Source organism: Capricornis sumatraensis, chromosome 4, assembly GCF_032405125.1.
Source record: "Capricornis sumatraensis isolate serow.1 chromosome 4, serow.2, whole genome shotgun sequence".
In the NCBI taxonomy this organism is placed as follows: Eukaryota; Metazoa; Chordata; class Mammalia; order Artiodactyla; family Bovidae; genus Capricornis; species Capricornis sumatraensis.
In genome coordinates this window covers 13,274,474-13,293,255 of record NC_091072.1, presented here as the reverse complement: position 1 = coordinate 13,293,255, position 18,782 = coordinate 13,274,474, and the positions used below count along the sequence as shown (strand labels likewise).

General features: G+C 44.1%; 1 protein-coding gene across 1 annotated transcript in view; it reads left to right on the top strand.

Moving 5' to 3' along the window:
• KCNU1 (potassium calcium-activated channel subfamily U member 1) overlaps positions 1-18,782 on the top strand; it is a 144,450-nt gene that overhangs the window by 54,309 nt on the left and 71,359 nt on the right. The window contains exons 15-18 of the mRNA XM_068971753.1: positions 4,095-4,207; positions 4,599-4,667; positions 8,932-9,021; positions 9,160-9,254. Coding sequence (XP_068827854.1) covers positions 4,095-4,207; positions 4,599-4,667; positions 8,932-9,021; positions 9,160-9,254 — 367 coding nt within the window. The remainder of the gene's footprint in view (positions 1-4,094; positions 4,208-4,598; positions 4,668-8,931; positions 9,022-9,159; positions 9,255-18,782) is intronic.

The following is an 18,782-nucleotide window of genomic DNA, read 5'->3' as shown; positions in this document are numbered from 1 at the left end:
AAACTCAAAGTTTCTCCAGAGAGTGACCTTTCTCTCCATCTAATTATGCATCCACATTTGACTCTTCTTATGCTCAATTTTCTTTATGACTTCTCTTTGCATTTTATTTCCTTTTTTTAAATAAATTTAAAAAAAATTGGCATTCCTTTTCTGGTCCCTTCTCCAGTACAGTAAAGAAAAAGCAAAAGAAGTGAAAGATTCAAAAGGTACTCTGGCCAACAAAATGCTCACTGGAAACCACAGAATTCCTTCTGTGAATATAAGGAGATGAGGCTTCCCAGATGGCGCTAGTGGTAAAGAACCCGCCTGCCAATGCAGGAGACACAAGAGATGCGGGTTTGATCCCTGCATGGGAAGATCCCCTGGAGGAGGGCATGGCACCCACCCCAGTGTTCTTGCCTGGGGAATCTCACTGACAGAGGAGCCTGGTGGGCTACAGTCCATAAGGTTGCAAAGAGCCCAACACAACCGAAGCAACTTAACACAACACGCGCATATACAGAGAAGTAGAACTGGCTATCAGGCAGTGAGAGTGAGCCTTGGTGATGCTACAGCAAACAAGCTTTAACCTACCAACCTAGACAGCATATTGAAAAGCAGGGACATTACTTTGCCAACAAAGGTCCATCTAGTCAAGACTATGGTTTTTCCAGTGGTCATGTATGGATGTGAGAGTTGGACTGTGAAGAAGGCTGAGCACTGAAGAATTGATGCTTTTGAACTGTGGTGCTGGAGAAGACTCTTGAGATTCTCTTGGACTGCAAGGAGATCCAACCAGTCCATTCTAAAGGAGATCAGCCCTGGGTGTTCATTGGAAGAAATGATGCTAAAGCTGAAACTCCAGTACTTTGGCCACTTCATGTGAAGAGTTGACTCGTTGGGAAAAAACCCTGATGCTGGGAGGGACTTGGGGCAGGAGGAGAAGGGGACAACAGAGGATGAGATGGATGGATGGCATCACCGACTCAATGGATGTGAGTTTGAGTGAACTCTGGGAGATGGTGATGGACAGGGAGGCCTGGCGTGCTGCGATTCATGGGGTCACAAAGAGTCGGACACGACTGAGCGACTGAACTGAACTGAACTGAGTGGTCACTGTGTGTGACCCAGAAAGTGGCTGGTGAGGACATTGTCTTTGCCTGTGAGTTATATAAGCTTAGAAAAGCGAGAGTTAACTGCAATATCTGCTGTGGTGACTGTGATTTTACTCTCCATGTCTGGAGGAAATAGAGGGAGAACTCTACATGAAGACTTTGTTTCCTCCGTGGAAATACGGAAGGTACAGATGTACAACCTGCCCTGTTGTGGCTTTGTTTTCTGTCCTTGTTTGTTGTTGGTTTTTCCTGTGGTTTGTTTAAGTTGGAACCTCCTCAGTGATGATGGTCACCTGTCAATATTCATACAGTGGCTTCTTGAAGATAGGAATTAAGGGAGACTTAGGGTCATGATCATTTGTTGATCAGGGAGTTGAAGTCTGAAACCCCCTTTCAGGAATTCTAAACTGGTCAGAGTCAGGGCAAAATTTTTCCATGTTGTACTCGGCTCTGGTGCTTTCGATTCTGTAATTAATTAAATTAATTAACTAAAATTAATTCAATTAATTATTAACTTAAATTAATTAAACCTATTAACTTGGATTTAATGGTCAGGATGCCACTGTCTTATGGCCCACTTTGCTCGGATGAGGCATTTAAACTTTCTCTGACAGTTTCTGCATCTGCAAAATAAGACTTGCTAATCCCTGGTGGCTCAGAGGTTAAAGCGTCTGCCTGCAATGCAGGAGACCTGGGTGTGATCCCTGGGTTGAGAAGGTCCCCTGGAGAAGGAAATGGCAACCCACTCCAGTATTCTTGCCTGGCGAATCCCATGGATGGAAGAGCCTGGTGGGCTACAGTCCACAGGGTCGCAAAGAGTAGGAGGTGACTGAGCGACTTCACTTCATTTCAGTCTACTCATAGGCTTCCCAGGTGGCGCTAGCGGTGAAGAATCCATCTGCAATGCAGGAGACGTAAGAGATGTGGGTTCGATCCCTGGGTTGGGAAGATCACGGGGAGAAGGGAATGGCAACCCACTCCAGTATTTTTGCCTGGAGAATCCCATGGACAGAGGAGCCTGGTGGGCTGTAGTCCATGGGGTCGCCAAGACTTGGGCATGACTGAAGCAACTTAGCACACAATCTACTTGTGACCTGATTTTTCCCAGGTATTGAGTTAATATTTGTAAAACTTCTGAGCAGTCAGACTAGAAAGCCTTGGGTCAGTGCCACATATTCTGACTCTACTGATCTATATTGATTATATGGTGAGAAATTGAAGTCCGAGTAGCATTTCTGGTTGGTTCTAAGCACAGAGCATTGCCTTAAACTTAAACTTGGTTTAGATTTAATCCAACTGATTTACTTGAACTCGTTGAGTCTACTGTCCAAATCCCAAATCTGTCTTGTCTTCCTGTTTCTTTTTCTGATAAAAAAAAAAAAAGACTCAAGAAATCTTCATGTCTATGGTTATTATTTGGGCCATATGCTCAGCTGTGTCCAACTCTTTTGTGACCCCATGGACTGTAGCCCACCAGCCTCCTCTGTCTATGGGATTTTCCAGGCAAGAATACTGGAGTTGGTTGCCCTTTCTTCCACCAGGAGATATTCCCGACCCAGGGATCAAACCTGTGTCTCATGTCTCCTGCATTGCAGGCAGATTCTGTACCTGCCAAGCCATCAGAGTTTTACTTTCTTGCAAAAACTGGAACCTTTGGGTTGGCAGCACTAAGCCAGGTTCTGTAGTCAATGAGGACTTAAATCGTGGCCTGAACTGCCCAAGGAGGTGAGCCTTCCTCACTAAAGGATTTTAAGAAAGTGGGAGGGGACATCCTGGTGGTCCAGTGGTTAAGAATCCGTCTTCCAATGCAGGGGATGCAGGTTCAGTCCCTGGTCAGGGAACTAAGACGCCCCACGCTGGGCCTGCGCACTAAAACTAGAGACCTTCATGCACCCACTAGAGAGAGCTCGTGCACCACGGTGAAGACCCAGTGAAGCCAGTCATAATAGTAATTTTAAAAAAAGAAAATGGGAAAATACAGGAGAGCCTGCAGCTTGGGACTTGGATGAGGTATGCTAGAAAGAAATGGTCCTTTTTAGCAGGGCAGATTTTTTTGTTCATCTGTTTCTTTTTGTTTTTCTTCTTCCTAAACCACAAGATGGCCATCTGAGGCATGTTTCTGGGCTGGCCTTAACTCTCCAGCGCCAAGGTGTTTCACAGTTCCTAGAAATTCCAGGCTTCATCGGAGATTCTGGGCTTTAAGGGGCCTGTCCTGCTCAGAGCAGCGTGGTGGTGATTCTCATGGCTGCAGGGGGAAGAAGAAGAGGACGACGCAAATAGAGAAAAACAGCATCCCGGGGGTCTTGCACAGACGAGAACAGCATTTAGCTTTTTCTGAGAGACAGAGAAATCCTTCCATCATATCCCCCTTTGTCTAGAAACCTGTCGCTGTCCTTGATTTTTCATTGTCATGTCCAAGCATTGGGACAGCTTTTTGAGTTTATTTGAACCAAGAAGGGTTCTGATCCTGAGCAGAAGTCATCAACGTTTTCATCCTTGCAGTATATGATTAGTCAGTGACTAGGAAACTACCTGCTGAAATAACTAGAAGAAGAATTCATTTCTAGCAGGAAGCCTGACTACATCATGATGCTCCCTCTTGGTTATGGGAATCATTGAGATGTATGATGGACTTTAGTTCTTCCTTTGACATCTGTCCAGTTAATCATGAGGACAAAGCTCCTTTCTTTTCATTAAAAAAAATTTTTTATATGGACCATTTAAAAATCTTTACTGAGTTTTTTACACGGTTGCTTCTGTTGTTTATGTGTTGGTTTTTTTGGCCACAAGTCATGTGGGAACCCACACCGCCTGCATTGGGAGGAGAAGTCTGAACTCCTGCACCACCTGGGAAGTCCTGACAAATCTCCTTCCCGGGACCTGAATGCCAGTGGGGCCTGGTTTGGTACTAGTTTGGTACGGGGCAGAACACGCAGCTTGAACTAGTAGACCCTGAACTCCACGTCACCCTGCCTCCCATGGCCTGGCTGTGTGTTCCAGATCTGTCCTCACGAGCCCTGGCAGCAGCTTTTCTGCAACGGCCTGAAGAACAAAATCCTGACGCAACGTCTCTCCAATGACTTTGCTGGGATGAGCTTTCCTGACGCTTGCCGGTAAGTGAAGGGAAAACCTCTCCTTGGTTTCGTGCCACGCACCCTTTCCCCAGAGCTCACAGAGGGCTCGCTATAGGCTTGGTGGCAGGCCCCGAAGGCCTAAGGATGAGTAAGTCGGAGCGTCTGCCGCCTGGGCTGGGGGTTACAGTCCGTGCGGGACAGGTTCGTGGCTGTCCCAGTTGGCTCCCTGGCTGTGAGTTACTCCAGGGTGGACTCACTCTCCTCCAATGTCCAAATGTTCAGAGAACGTTTCGTGTTTGAGAGGCCCTCCCCCTGCCGAGGGGCCAGTGTCCCTCCAGGCGCAGAGCCCAGCACGACACCCGGCCCCCCATCACTGGAAGCCGGTGCTCGCTCTCCTGTCTCACCTCGCCCCTCCTCGTCTTCTCTCCAGGCTCTGCTTCACAAAGATGCACCTCCTGCTGATCGCCATCCAGCACAAGTCCGCCTGCTACGGCTACTGGTATCAGTGAGGCTTCGAATCTCTTCAGATTCTTTGAGGACACTCTTTAAAGATAATGATTTCGGCAGAGACACAGCCGTAACTAAGCTTGCAGCCCTGTGGTGAGAGCTGGCCTCTCAGGCACCTAGGCAGCTGTGGTGCATTTGATACTGTCTGTGAACACTGGGGTTTGAAACGTTGCCCAGTAGGTGGGCAAAGGCTTTGTCTCTGATGCCGTGGTCTTGTCCCAGTGTCTTTCACGATCAGGAGAGAGAGAGGACAAGATCACCTTCTCAGATCTGTTCCTCTTAACATATTCCCAGATCTTGTAAGGCTTGACCGTAGATCATGCAATGAAATAGAATTATTTGTGATCAAACCTTAAAAAGCCTTAGAAACTACTCTGAAAAATATGAAAAGAAAATGGGGATTTGACTGACTTACAGGGCCAAGTTTGCTGTTGCTCAGGTAGATGAAAGAAAGAAGTACCCTTATTAGACCATAAGCATTTCCTGAAAATGCATATAGGAGAATATAAGAAATATGAGAAGTGATCGTACAATAAAAAAAGAAAATCCAGGATCAACCACAATGATATAGAGATAAAACACGCTGGAAAACAAGAAAAAGTGGAGCTTAAGTGGAATGGGAAACAAGAAACATGGGGCTTGTATGTGTTTTTTTTTTTTTTTTTTTTAGTGAAAACTTCCTTTAATTCTGAATTAAATTAGAATCAATAGACTAGGTTCAGAATGTGGCTCTGATTCGCCAGATCAGTGGCCTTGGAGAAGTGTCCATCACCTGTAAAATGAGGAAGTCACGCAAATGAATTCCTAGGATCACTTCCAGCTCTAAGACTAACGTTACCAGGAACCTAGAATCATAGGAAACCCTTAAAATTTCAGTAATGTTGAACAATATCAGTATAAGTATCTGAAATGTTCAAAAGAAGGAATAATGTGTCATGTAGAGAGTGTAGAAGGTATCTGAGTGAAAGGACTCAGCAGGGTATGTCACAAAGCAAGTCCTTAATGAGAGTGAAGACTCGTATCCTCTGGCCACTACATTTTATTTAACAGTTCCACCATTCTCACGAAAATTTCAAAATCTAAACCAATGTCCGAGTTCCCTTTCTGCTGGAAATAGATGCTAGTGAAGAGGTTGGTGTCTTACTTCAGAGGGCAGGCAGTTTGAGTTTCAGAGCAGCCCAAAGCTTGATCAGGGTTTTTACATCTGATCAGGTTTTAACATCTTTGGCCTTCAATGACTGGGATTATACATCAGAATTATTTGCAAAGTTTTAAAGACAGAGAATTCAGAACCCCACTTCTGAAAAATAGACATAGAATTCAAAAACACCACTTATAAAACCCAAATCTTTGAATTGGTTTTGAATCTCCATAATACAGTCATTTTTGTTCACTGGCAGTCAGAAATGACTGGGCCAAATGCTCTTAATACCGTTTCCACATTTAACATCCCAGATTTCTATCAACTTTATTAGGGTGACTGTTAGGACACTGTGGACCAGAAACATGAGTGAGCAGCTAAGTTCCATGTATATTCAAGAAGTTCTGGTGCTATTTACTCCCTAGCAGACATCTACCCTCAATGAGAGAGACACCTGCTCTGACATAGATTTAACTCTGATTTCTCACCAGAGAGTCAGAGTTTCATCAAAAGAATAAAATCCTGATTTGGCAAAGATATTGGTAATAGCAGTCTTACATGATTGCTTGTTCCTGACCAACGCTGGTTTAAGCACTTCACTTACATGAACTCCTGAATCCTCACAACAATGCTGTAAGAAGGGTACAATTATTTGCTCCATTTTATGGAGGAGGAGCTAAGAAAGGGTAAATAGTTTTCCCAAGCCCGCACCACACCCGAGGGGCAAACGAGAATCTAAACTCAGTCTGGGCACTTATGTGATCGGAGCTCTTCTAGTCACCTAGCTGTGTTAAAGCCACCACAGTCACTTCACAGAATGAAATCAGGGAAACTCAATGCTGTGCTTTAGGCAAGTATATTGAAAAACTAGGGGGAAACCTGTATCTCCTCACTTTTTCTTTTCTTTTCTAACTGATGCGCTTGAGTTGACTCTAAGATGGGCAAAAGCCCTGGGTAATCCTCAGAGTCTGTCTTGGGGAATAATTTATCACCTGGTAAGTGGTAAAGCTGCATCACACCCCAGTTAGAGAATGTCCCGAGTCTGTTCCAGGGGCCAGCATTTTCTAACAGAGCAGCTTGTCGCGATTCATGAATACGGGGGCAAGTCTTCGGAAAAAGTTCACCTTTTCTTACAAATGCAACCAGAGAAGTTATCACAACTGTATCTTCATAACAAAGTATTCAATTTGAGTTCAGAGGACCCTGCCTTTAAAAAGAGACATATTAAGATACAACTTGAGCGTATACTTCTTGAGCAGTGGACATCAGCCCATGATATTGGAGTAGGGGAGGCACAATCCATGCTTTTCAGGCTTAAAAGCAATCATTCCGTGTATGTGTTAGTCAGTCAGCACTCAGAGAAAGCCCCACACAGGGTCTCATAGAATAATCTACTTGAACACAGCTATTCAGCATCTTTTACTCCCGGCATAGATCTGAAGAGCTTTTGTTGAGCAACCTCTTTTATTTTTGTAAGGCTCGAACACTGCACATTACTTTGGAATATCCTAACAGACTAAGCTTTGCCCAAACAAAGACTTGACCTCTTTCCATTGTGAATATAATAGGAAGGGTGTGTTTAAAGGAGGAAAGGAGAAGTTTGATCATGTACAAACAAAGTGAGGGAAGGCATAGGGTCATAAGACCTAACCATATTGGAGGTCTAAATTAAAGGAAATAAAAATTGGAAAGCCTGACAAACAGGGAGAATTTGAGGAATTTAGACAGTCACAATGGAGTAGCCCATCAAAAAATATTAAGGTTGAAATTTATAAGACAGTGTTTTCAAACAGCCAAACCATAATAAAACAAAATATTCAAGTAGTGAATATTTGAATAAATATTCAAAATATTCAAGTGGTGTAGAAACAGAAACAGTTCATGTGGTTCCTGCTTTCAAAAATCTTACAATTAAGATAGATGAAAGTGAAGTCGAAGACAAAAGTGAAGTCAAAGACTTGAGTCTAAAAACTGTCAGTCAGTCCAGTTGCTCAGTCGTGTCCGACTCTTCACGACCCCATGAATCGCAGCACACCAGGCCTCCCTGTCCATCATCAACTCCCGGGGTTCACTCAGGCTCATGTCCATCGAGTCAGTGATGCCATCCAGCCATCTCATCCTCAGTCATCCCCTTCTCCTCCTGCCCCCAATCCCTCCCAGCATCAGAGTCTTTTCCAATGAGTCAACTCTTCTCATGAGGTGGTCAAAGTATTGGAGTTTCAGCTTCAGCATCATTCCCTCCAAAGAACACCCAGGACTGATCTCCTTCAGAATGGACTGGTTGGATCTCCGTGCAGTCCAAGGGACTCTCAAGGGTCTTCTCCAACACCACAGTTCAAAAGCATCAATTCTTCGGTGCTCAGCCTTCTTCACAGTCCAACTCTCACATCCATACATGACCACTGGAAAAACCGTAGCCTTGACTAGATGGACCTTTGTTGGCAAAGTAATGTCTCCGCTTTTGAATATGCTATCTAGGTTGGTCATAACCCTCCTTCCAAGGAGTAAGCATCTTTTAATTTCATGGCTGCAATCACCATCTGCAGTGATTTTGGAGCCCCCCAAAATAAAGTCTGACACTGTTTCCACTATTTCCCCATCTATTTCCTATGAAGTGATGGGACCAGATGCCATGCTCTTAGTTTTCTGAATGTTGAGCTTTAAGCCAACTTTTTCACTCATTGTACTGGCCAATAAAAGGAACTCTTGAATCCAGCTATTAATAGTTAATCTGAAGGGCAAGAAGCCTAATGATGTACACCACTAGAATGACCATAAGACTAGCAACTGTGCGTCCTTGGCCTCTCTGGCTTTGGATATCTCAAATTAGCAAAGCTTCCTGCATCTGCATTGCTTTGACTATTTCTGATTCAAGGCATAGTCCAGGGAGTGTCTGCAGCTCAGGTACCGAGTTTTGACCTGGCTCCCTCTCAGGATGTTTGTCAGCAATCGATCAATTAAATGCAGTCAAATCCCCATTTTCTACTGTAAATTCCTGCAGTAAAAGGGGATTCAGTCCTATTAACTCTGCAACTTAGAGAACCCATTGGTAAAAACCGATATTGCCCCAGAATTTGGAGGGGGAAATTACTGTATTTTTATTTTCTGTTTCCAGCGGGCTGATGTTAAATCCACCTGCTCAAGTTAAGCTCCATAAGAACACGCTAGGGTTCTTTATCGCTGAATCTGCAAAGCATGTCAAAAGGTAAAAATTTTTTTATCACTTTATGAGGAGAAAGCCCTAAAGCAAATACAATTTAATGACAGACGGGCTGAGTCAGCCCCGTGCTGCTTCTGCGTGAAACCTCATGTAAGTCGTTCTTGATTTGCTTTTGTTGTCCAGAGCCTTCTTTTACTGTGCCATCTGTCACAGCGATGTGCAGACTCCCGAGCTAATTGAAAAATGTGAGTGCAAAAGCAAGACTCGACACGCGACAGGCAAGTGCGCTTTTTTGTCCTAGCCCAGCTTTGGGGGGTGTGGCCAAAGAAAGGGGAGGGGCTTCATCTCTTAAAAGACGAGATTCGCTTGAACTTGGCCAAGAAGAGACAGATACTTCCCCACTGGGCATCCCAGACCTGAGAATCTGTCTTTTAGAGCTGGAAGAAACCTCACTAGTTCTCGTTCTCTAGTACAACCCCTTCACAGGCTAGACAAAGGAGCTCTGGAAGAGATGCAGTAATTTTATCCAAGGTCACACAGCCAGCGGCAGGCACCTCCCAACTCAGTCCCAGGCACACGGGCGATGAGCCTGTTGACTTTTCTCCATGTATTTTCCCACCTTCAGTCTGAAAGTTCAGCCTCTATTTGACTGCTTGCTGGGCCGTAAGGGCGGCCCCTCATGACCATTTCTCTTGCTTTTTTTTTTAATTAAGATGTCTTTGACATGCAACTCTGCATACATTTAAGGTGTCCAACATTATCTGACTGACACATTTATATCACAATATACGACTGCCATCGTAGCATTAGCTAACACCTCTGTCACAGGGCACAGTTATCATTTCTTCTAGTGCTGGGAACAAAACCGTTCCCTGAGGACTCTGTTCCTCTGCGGATTGTCAAGAGTGTAAAAATTTCTCATTCTGACATAGGAATGAGAAAATGAAACTCTCTCCCTTTACTCAAATTGAACTGGATAGCTCCCCAGCAAACCCTTACCAGTTAATGGAAGGAAGAGTTAACCTCGAGAACGCACGATAATTCAGTCCCTTCTGGTTGAAAATTTAGTCTCTCTCAGGTACATCAAAGATGGTTTGGGTTAATTCCCAGTGTTTCAGCATTTAATTCAGAATTTGAATTTCCTGTCAGGACTCTTCTTCTCTCTAAGGTTCTTCTCTTCTCCCGAGTGGTAGTCTCGCTGAATGCAGGTGTAAACTTGCTTAGCCCCGTGGACAGGGGCATCCTTCCATGAGAGTCCCTACTGGTTCCTGAGCTCCGTAGCTGTCCTCTTCTGTGGCCTCTGCATCAGCAGTGAGTGGTTGCTGATGAGTTCCTCATCAGTTCCTCCTGGATTTAGGTCACCTTTGGTTGTTTGTTGCTGAGATCCATCATCTGTGCCATAGCTTTTAGACTTTTTTTTTTCCAGATAGAATTTTCTTTTAAAAAATTATCTTTTATTGAAGTATAGTTGATTTACCGTGTGGCGTTAGCTTCATGTGTATAGCGAAGTGATTCAAACACACACACACACATGTTTTCAGATTCTTTTCCCATATAGGCTATTACAGAGTGTTGAGTATAGTTTCCTGTGTTATACAGAAGGTTCTCATTTTATCTATTTCATATATGGTAGTTTGTGTATGTTACTTTCAAATTCCTAATTTATCTCTCTTCCCCTCCTTGCCCCTCTGGTTACCATTAGTTTGCTTTCTATGTCTGTGACTGTGTTTCAGTTTTGCAAATAACTTCATTTGCATCGCGTTTTTCCCCGCCCAGATTCTACCTATAAGTGAGATCATGTAATATTTGTCTTTCTCTGTCTGACTTACTTCACTTAGTGTGATAGCCTCTAGGTCCACCCATGTTGCTGCAAGCAGCATTATTCCATTCGTTTTTATGGCTGAGTATTATTCTATGGTATATATTTACCACCTCTTCTTTATACATCCTTCTGTCCATAGATATTTGGTTTGCTTCCATGCCTAGGCTTTTGTAAATAGTGCTGCTGTAAAGATTGGAGTATGGGTATCTCTTTGAATTATGGTTTTCTTTGGATATATGCCCAGGAGTGGGACTGATGGATCCTTAGTGTTTTAAGGAACCTCCGTACTGTTCTTCATGGTGGCTGCACCGATTTACATTCCCGCCAATAGAGTGGGAGGGTTTGCTTTTCTCCACACCCACTCCAGCATTTATTATTTGTAGACTTTGATGATGGCCATTCTGGCTGGTGTGCGGTGGTGCCTTACCGCAGTTTTTAGCCTCTGCTCTTGAGGTCTACAAAGCCCCCTTGTCCTAGTTGTGTCTGACTCTTTGTGACCCCACGGATGCCAGGCTTCCCTGTCCTTCACTATCTCCCAGAGTTTGCTCAAACTCATGTCCATTGAGTCGGTGATGCCATCCTGCCATCTCATCCTCTGCCGCCCACTTCTCCTTCTGCCCTTAATCTTTCCCAGCATCAGGGTCTTTTCCAATGAGCTGGCTCTTCGCATCAGGTGGCCAAAGTGTTGGAGCTTCAGCTTCAGCATCAGTCCTTCCAGTGAATCTTCAGGGTTGATTTCCTTTAGGATGGACTGGTTTGATCTCCTTTCAGCCCAAGGGACTCTCAAGAGTTTCCTCAGCACCACAATTCAAAAGCCTCAATTCTTCAGCTCTCAGCTTTCTATATGGACCAACTCTCACATCCATACATGACACAACCTTTCCCTATCCTCCTAGTTTTTTTATTCCTTATGTCCTTTTGGTCTCTTTACACTGTGGGATTTGTTATAATTTATTAAAATAAATTGCCTTCACTTGCTGCATGCCTGCTAGACAATTTCCAGAGACTTTAAATGGGCTTGTGTGTGTGTATTTTTATTTTCACTAGGTTACTGTTGTTTCATGGAGGAGCAGGCTCATGGATCTTTTCTGCTTTCCATTCCAACCTAAAGGCTCTATCTTAATCCTGTTTATTTTCTCTGACTTTTTGGATTTTTTTCCAGAAAATCTTAGACGGTATTGGGTATAGAAAGAAACTATTCCTGTGTTATTTCCTGAAATCTCTATTACCTGCAGAATTTGCAACTGAACGCTTAAGTCTAAAGAACAGTTAATCAAAAGGGCTTCAAGAGCCTGCTTGGGGTTCAAAAGTTAAACGCTGACTCTTTTGCCTTCTGTAACAATATGAATCATTCTTGAGGCAATGGTTGAGGCTGACTGAGTACAGAGATATCTGATTAAAGAGGTGTGAGTAAGAAAAAAAAATACATTGCATATCATCTCATTATAGTATCTTTATCCCGTATGAAAATTCAGCATGGTTTCATGAAGTAGACATATCCCTGTAAACACAATGTATGAATCAAACTTTTGCAAATCAGTTATCACATTCATATGCATGCAGTGATGCCAGTCATTTTGCAAAACAAAAAGTGTTTTATAAATTGAATAACTTCCCCTTTATTTAGCTGTTTTTAAGTGTATTTTATTATATTCTAAAGCAGGAAGTTAAGTGCTCTAGTATGAATTGGAGATATTTTGGTGTAAAAAAAAGGGTTATGCCTTCATATTTGTAGATATGCCAAATTTCATCCACTTCTATAACCTATCAACCCATTCCAGTACTCTTGCCTGGAAAATCCCACGGACGGAGGAGCTTGGTGCAGGCTACTGTCCATGGGGTCGCAAAGAGTCGGGCACGACTGAGCGACTTCACTTTCTATAACACGTAATTTATAGTATCTAGGGAATCAGTAAAGCTTTGAGTTTATAATCTAATGTTTAATCATCCCCAGAACCTTTCATTCTTCTCATAATAGGGTCATTTTTTTTCTTCCTGCTCCCTACTATTCCTCCATCACCACTTCTACTGCATCCAGGACAATTCTCATAAATCTGGTACCAAGATTCTTAAATAACAGGCAGTGAGTCAGCTAGCTGTTCTTACTTCGCTCTGCCAGACGGTGGCAGCAGAGTACCATTAAACACTCAGGGGCTGGCCGTTCAGGGGAGTGGACTTGAACGTGACTATGAATCTGGAAAATTACGTTCCGTTCAGTTCAGTTCAGTCGCTCAGTCGTGTCCGACTCTTTGCGACCCCACGAATCGCAGCACGCCAGGCCTCCCCGTCCATCACCAACTCCCGGAGTTCACTCAGGCTCACGTCCATCGAGTCAGTGATGCCATCCAGCCATCTCATCCTCGGTCATCCCCTTCTCCTCCTGCCCCCAATCCCTCCCAGCATCAGAGTCTTTTCCAATGAGTCAACTCTTTGCATGAGGTGGCCAAAGTACTGGAGTTTCAGCTTTAGCGTCATTCCTTCCAAAGAACACCCAGGACTGATCTCCTTTAGAATGGACTGGTTGGGTCTCCTTGCAGTCCAAGGGACTCTCAAGAGTCTTCTCCAACACCACAGTTCAAAAGCATCAATTCTTCGGCGCTCAGCCTTCTTCACAGTCCAACTATCACATCCATACATGACCACTGGAAAAACCGTAGCCTTGACTAGATGGCCCTTTGCTGGCAAAGTAATATCTCTGCTTTTTAATATACTATCTAGGTTGGTCATAACTTTCCTTCGAAGGAGTAAGCATCTTTTAATTTCATGGCTGAAATCACCATCTGCAGTGATTTTGGAACCCCAAAAAATCAAGTCTGACACTGTTTCCACTGTTTCCCCATCTATTTCCTATGAAGTGATGGGACCAGATGCCATAATCTTCGTTTTCTGAATGTTGAGCTTTAAGCCAACTTTTTCACTCTCCTTTCACTTTCAAGAGGCTTTTGAGTTCCTCTTCACTTTCTTCCATAAAGGTGGTGTCATCTGCATATCTGAGGTTATTGATATTTCTCCTGGCAATCTTGATGCCAGCTTGTGCTTCATCCCGCCCAGCGTTTCTCATGATGTGTTCTGCATATAAGTTAAATAAGCTCCAACCAAAATGTGCCAGAGAAGACATCACTGTAGAAGGGGACTACTAGGCCTCATATATTTAAAAATCATGATAATGTCTTGGAAATTTTCCCGGAGACTAAACTTTCTAAAAGGACTTAGGAATGTACCCATAGATGACAAAAGAGAAAATTTACTGACTTCAAGTTAGTACAGATTTCAGGTTGAATATTTTACATTTCAGAGTCAGATGAGGTATATGCCTGGTCCACTTCCATTGCAAAATTATCTCTTCATTGAGTTAATCAAGCTCACTCAGCCCCAACAACTTCTTCAAGCTCCTACGCATGTGTGTGTGCAAAGTCACTTCAGTAGTGTCCAAATGACTCTTTGTAACCTTGACCCCTTGGACTGTAGCCCACCAGTCTCCTCTGTCCAGGGGATTCTCCAGGCAAGAATACTGGAATGGGTTGCTATGTCCTCGTCCAGGTCATCTTCCCGACCCAGGGATCGAACCCACATCTCTTATGTTTCCTGCATGGGTACCCCCTAGGAAGGAAGCCCTTCCCCTTGCTGGACTCAATGAGAATTTAGAAAACTTGAATTCTGACCACATCTATGCCACCGATTGGCTGTGCTTCAGAAGAGACACATCACCTTTTGGGATCTGTGTCTTCCTTTCCAAACTCAGCTGTCTTCATCACCACTATGGCTGTTTCAGTTCTGATGTTCTGTTATTTATAATCCCTCCTCCATTTTTTTCTGAATAGAATCATACCAGAGGTCCTCCCCTTAAGTTCAAACGCCAACATTTGAGAGAAGCAGCAAGCTTGTGGTGGTTAAGAACGCTTGGGTCTGCATTGATCACTTCTTAGCTGTGTGACTCGAGGCAAATTGTTTAAGCTCTCAGCATGCTTTAGATTTCTGTAAATAATCTTTCGGTGATAATATTATATATCTCAGAGGGTTAAGTGAGAGCATTAGTACATAAAGAGTATACAAACTGAGGATATTAATATAGAAAGCACTAAGACCAGTTCCTGGCCAAGAGTAAGTACTACATGTAAGATAGGGGCTTCCCAGGTGGTGCTCGTGGTAAAGAATCCACCTGTCAATGCAGGAGACGTGGGTTCAGTCCTTGGGTCGGGAAGATCGCCTGGAGAAGGGAAAGGCGACCCACTCCAGTATTCTTGCCTGGAGAATCCCATGGGCAGAGGAGCCAGGTGGGCTACAGTCCAAACGGTCACAAAGAGTCAGATGGACTGAAGTGACAGCACACACGCGTGTGCACACACACACACATAGTAATAATCGAACCCAGGGGAACCCAAACACAGAACAAATCTCATTATTTTGCTCATCAATGAAATTCAGATGAAATAAGAATTGAAAGAGACATCCTGGTTCAGTTCAGTTCAGTTCAGTCTCTCAGTCGTGTCCAACTCTTTGTGACCCTATGAACTGCAGCATGCCAGGCCTCCCTGTCCATCATCAACTCCCAAAGTCCACCCAAACCCATGTCCATTGAGTCAGTGATGCCATCCAGCCATCTCATCCTCTGTCGTCCCCTTCTCCTCCTGCCCTCAATCTTTCCTAGCATCAGAGTCTTTTCAAATGAGTCAACTCTTCACATGAGGTGGCCAAAGTATTGGAGTTTCAGCTTCAGCATCAGTCCTTCCAGTGAATACCCAGGACTGATCTCCTTTAGGATGGACTGGTTAGATCTCCTTGCAGTCCAAGGGACTCTCAAGAGTCTTCTCCAACACCACAGTTCAAAAGCATCAATTCTTTGGTGCTCGTCTTTCTTCACAGTCCAACTCTCACATCCATACATGACCACTGGAAAAACCATACCCTTGACTAGACGGACCTTTGTTGGCAAAGTAATGTCTCTGCTTTTGAATATGCTGTCCAGGTTGGTCATAACTTTCCTTCCAAGGAGTAAGTGTCTTTTAATTTCATGGCTGCAATCACCATCTGCAGTGATTTTGGAGCCCCAAAAAATAAAGTCAGCCACTGTTTCCACTGTTTTCCCATCTATTTGCCATGAAGTGATGGGACCTGATGCCATGATCTTAGTTTTCTGGATGTTGAGCTTTAAGCCAACTTTTTCACTCTCCTCTCACTTTCATCAAGAGGTTCTTTAGTTCTTCACTTTCTGCCATAAGGGTGGTGTCATCTGCATATCTGAGGTTATTGATATTTCTCTGGGAAGTCTTGATTCCAGCTTGTGCTTCCTCCAGCCCAGCATTTCTCATGATGTAATCTGCATAGAAGTTAAATAAGCAGGGTGACAATATACAGCCTTGACATATTCCTTTTCCTATTTGGAACCAGTCTGTTGTTCCATGTCCAGTTCTAACTGTTGCTTCCTGACCTGCATACAGGTTTCTCATGAGGCAGGTCAGGTGCTCTGATATTCCCATCTCCTTCAGAATTTTCCGCAGTTTCTGTGATCCACACAGTCAATAAAGCAGAAATAGATGTTTTTCTGGAACTCTCTTGCTTTTTCAATGATACTTATTCAAACCCATTCCTTGATGTCTTTTGGATTCAGAGCATGAAGATTGTGGTAGGACCAGCCCTCAGAGCAAGAAGAATCCTATGTAATTAGATAAGTTACTGGGCAGAAACTTTCCCAACCCCAGCTATGCAGTTCACTGCCTGACATTTCAGCACTGAATTCTCTTAATACCTAATTTTTTGAACGGTAGTCCTCAACCAGGGCAGGGAAGGGCACACGGGGTTCTCTGGATGAGATAGGGTGGAGAGAGAGGGCCTTAGGAAAGTCGTGTCCAAACTCCCCGAATCGCCACCCCCTAGAGCTAATTTGTATTCCTCCTTAAAATATTAATGCTCGTGATGGAGTCACCAAAAAGGAGAGGGGAGTGATGAAGAGGAAACTGGAAAGAAGTTGTGAACGGAGCCAGGGACAGGTAGTGTGGAGTATGACTGTCGCTCAGTCGTATCTGATTCTGTGCAACCCCATAGACTATAGCCCGCCAGGCTCCTCTGTCCATGGAATTCTCCAGAAAAAGAATATGGGCGTGGGTTGCCATGCCCTTCTCCAGGGGTTCTTTCTGACCCAGGGATCGAACCCGGGTCTCCTGCATTGCAGACAGATTCTTTACACTTGAAGCCATCAGGGAAGCCCCAGGGACAGGCAGAAACGATGAGAAATGTTTTGAACAGGAGGCCCTAGCTTGAATTTATCCTACTTCATAGTTTTCTTTAGATTTGGCCTTGGGTCGCTTTTTTCATCTGCATCCCATACTAATTGACCTCTTTAAGAAGGGAGTCAGCCCAGCCAGTGCTCCCCGGGGATGAGCATTCCAAACCCCGAAGCCTGAGTTCTCACTTCTGTAATGAGTCAAGCAGCTCACCTCTCTAGCTTGGCTAAAAGTCGTCCGAGCTCTCCTGCAGCACCAATGGCCGTGGGTAGGAGAGAGCACAGGTGTTCCTAAGTGGCTCTTCATCTCTAAAGCAGGGTCAGGGATCATAAATCCATCCAATTCCAGTAAAATGGAAAACAAGCTGATAATGGGTCCATGCCTAGTACTCACTGAACCCACCTACCCTCCCCCCACCTTTTTTTAATACCTGGCACCCTTTGTCTGCTGAAGAGTGAGGCTCTGAGAAAGCAGAGGCTTCCCGAAAGTTCCATTGCTCTCCAGCCAGTTTCAGCTTGTTGCCTTTTACATTCCACAGCTCACTTTCTATCAGGAGCACTAAGCCGGCTAGCCTTTAAAGGCTGATGGTTGGTAAAACGCTAGTCCTCACTCAGATATTTCTTCAGAAGTTCCCTTCCTAAGCCATTTTCCCGCCCAGGGCAAAAGTAACCTCAGAATAAGGAAACATGAGTCAACCTCAAAACCCCATCAAAATTCCATATATAAAGTGAAGGCTTTCTGAGGATTACAGGCAGGAGCGATCTTATTCCAAACCTGGCTGTTAGCACACCTGTATGACGCAATTATTGCTGATTTAAGCCGACAGATCACATCTGCAAAGGATGTCCTTCTTCTTCCAAAGTGTGTTTTGACTCAGTTGATATTTTCTGTAGATTAAAATGGCTCAGAAGGAATTACATCAAAAGAAAAGGGATAGTAGAATATTTCTGTAGCTCGTTCTGTCTGCCATTGTCCCAAACCTGGTGAGGTGCGGGCTTAAAGGATTGTCCCAGAGGAACTCTGCATTCTGAGTAGTCTCAGCACAGAGAGAGTCTTAGATTTCCAGGAGGAAATGTGTATCTTTTCTCCACTTAGGGGGGTGGCCGCGGAGGAGTAGCCATGATGGTTCTCCTTTGACTTTGTCCATCTCCTTGATAACTTCTTCCCGGGCAATGTCCCCCTCTCCGATCATCTGGCAGTCAGGTTCAGGAAAGCAAATCATGCAGGATTTTTGAATAGTGAAAGAAACGCATTTAACTTCCAAAGCATTCTTCAGAATGCTACTTTTCATCACAGTACCAAGTGTCAGTTCTTACTGAGCAAGCATGGCTTCCTAGCCCAGCGCTTTGAAAGGATTCCTAGGTTAAATCTCTGCTCTGGAATAAGAGGGGCATGATGGAGTAACACCATGTGGGTGCAGGAAGGAGTCACGGCTCACATGTCAGGTTTTTGCTTTTTTCCACCTCCAAGCAGCTTCCTGTGGCTCATCTAAAGACTACGTGTCACCCGTCCGTGCGTTCATCCTCCTCAACCGCCCTTTGAAACCCCATTCTCATCCCCATTTTGCAGATGAGAAGGTGATCTGCTCTTGTGTTGTTTCCAGATGTGGAAATTCACACATGTTTTGCGACATATCCCGTGTTAAGATCAAGATCCTTCAAAGTTAAAATAAGAAAGGAAGCCTTGAAGGAAAAATGAAGTAAGAGGAGGCAGAATTGGAGGAAAATGAATTTCAGCCTGACCAGTATCTGGGGAGGGAGGAG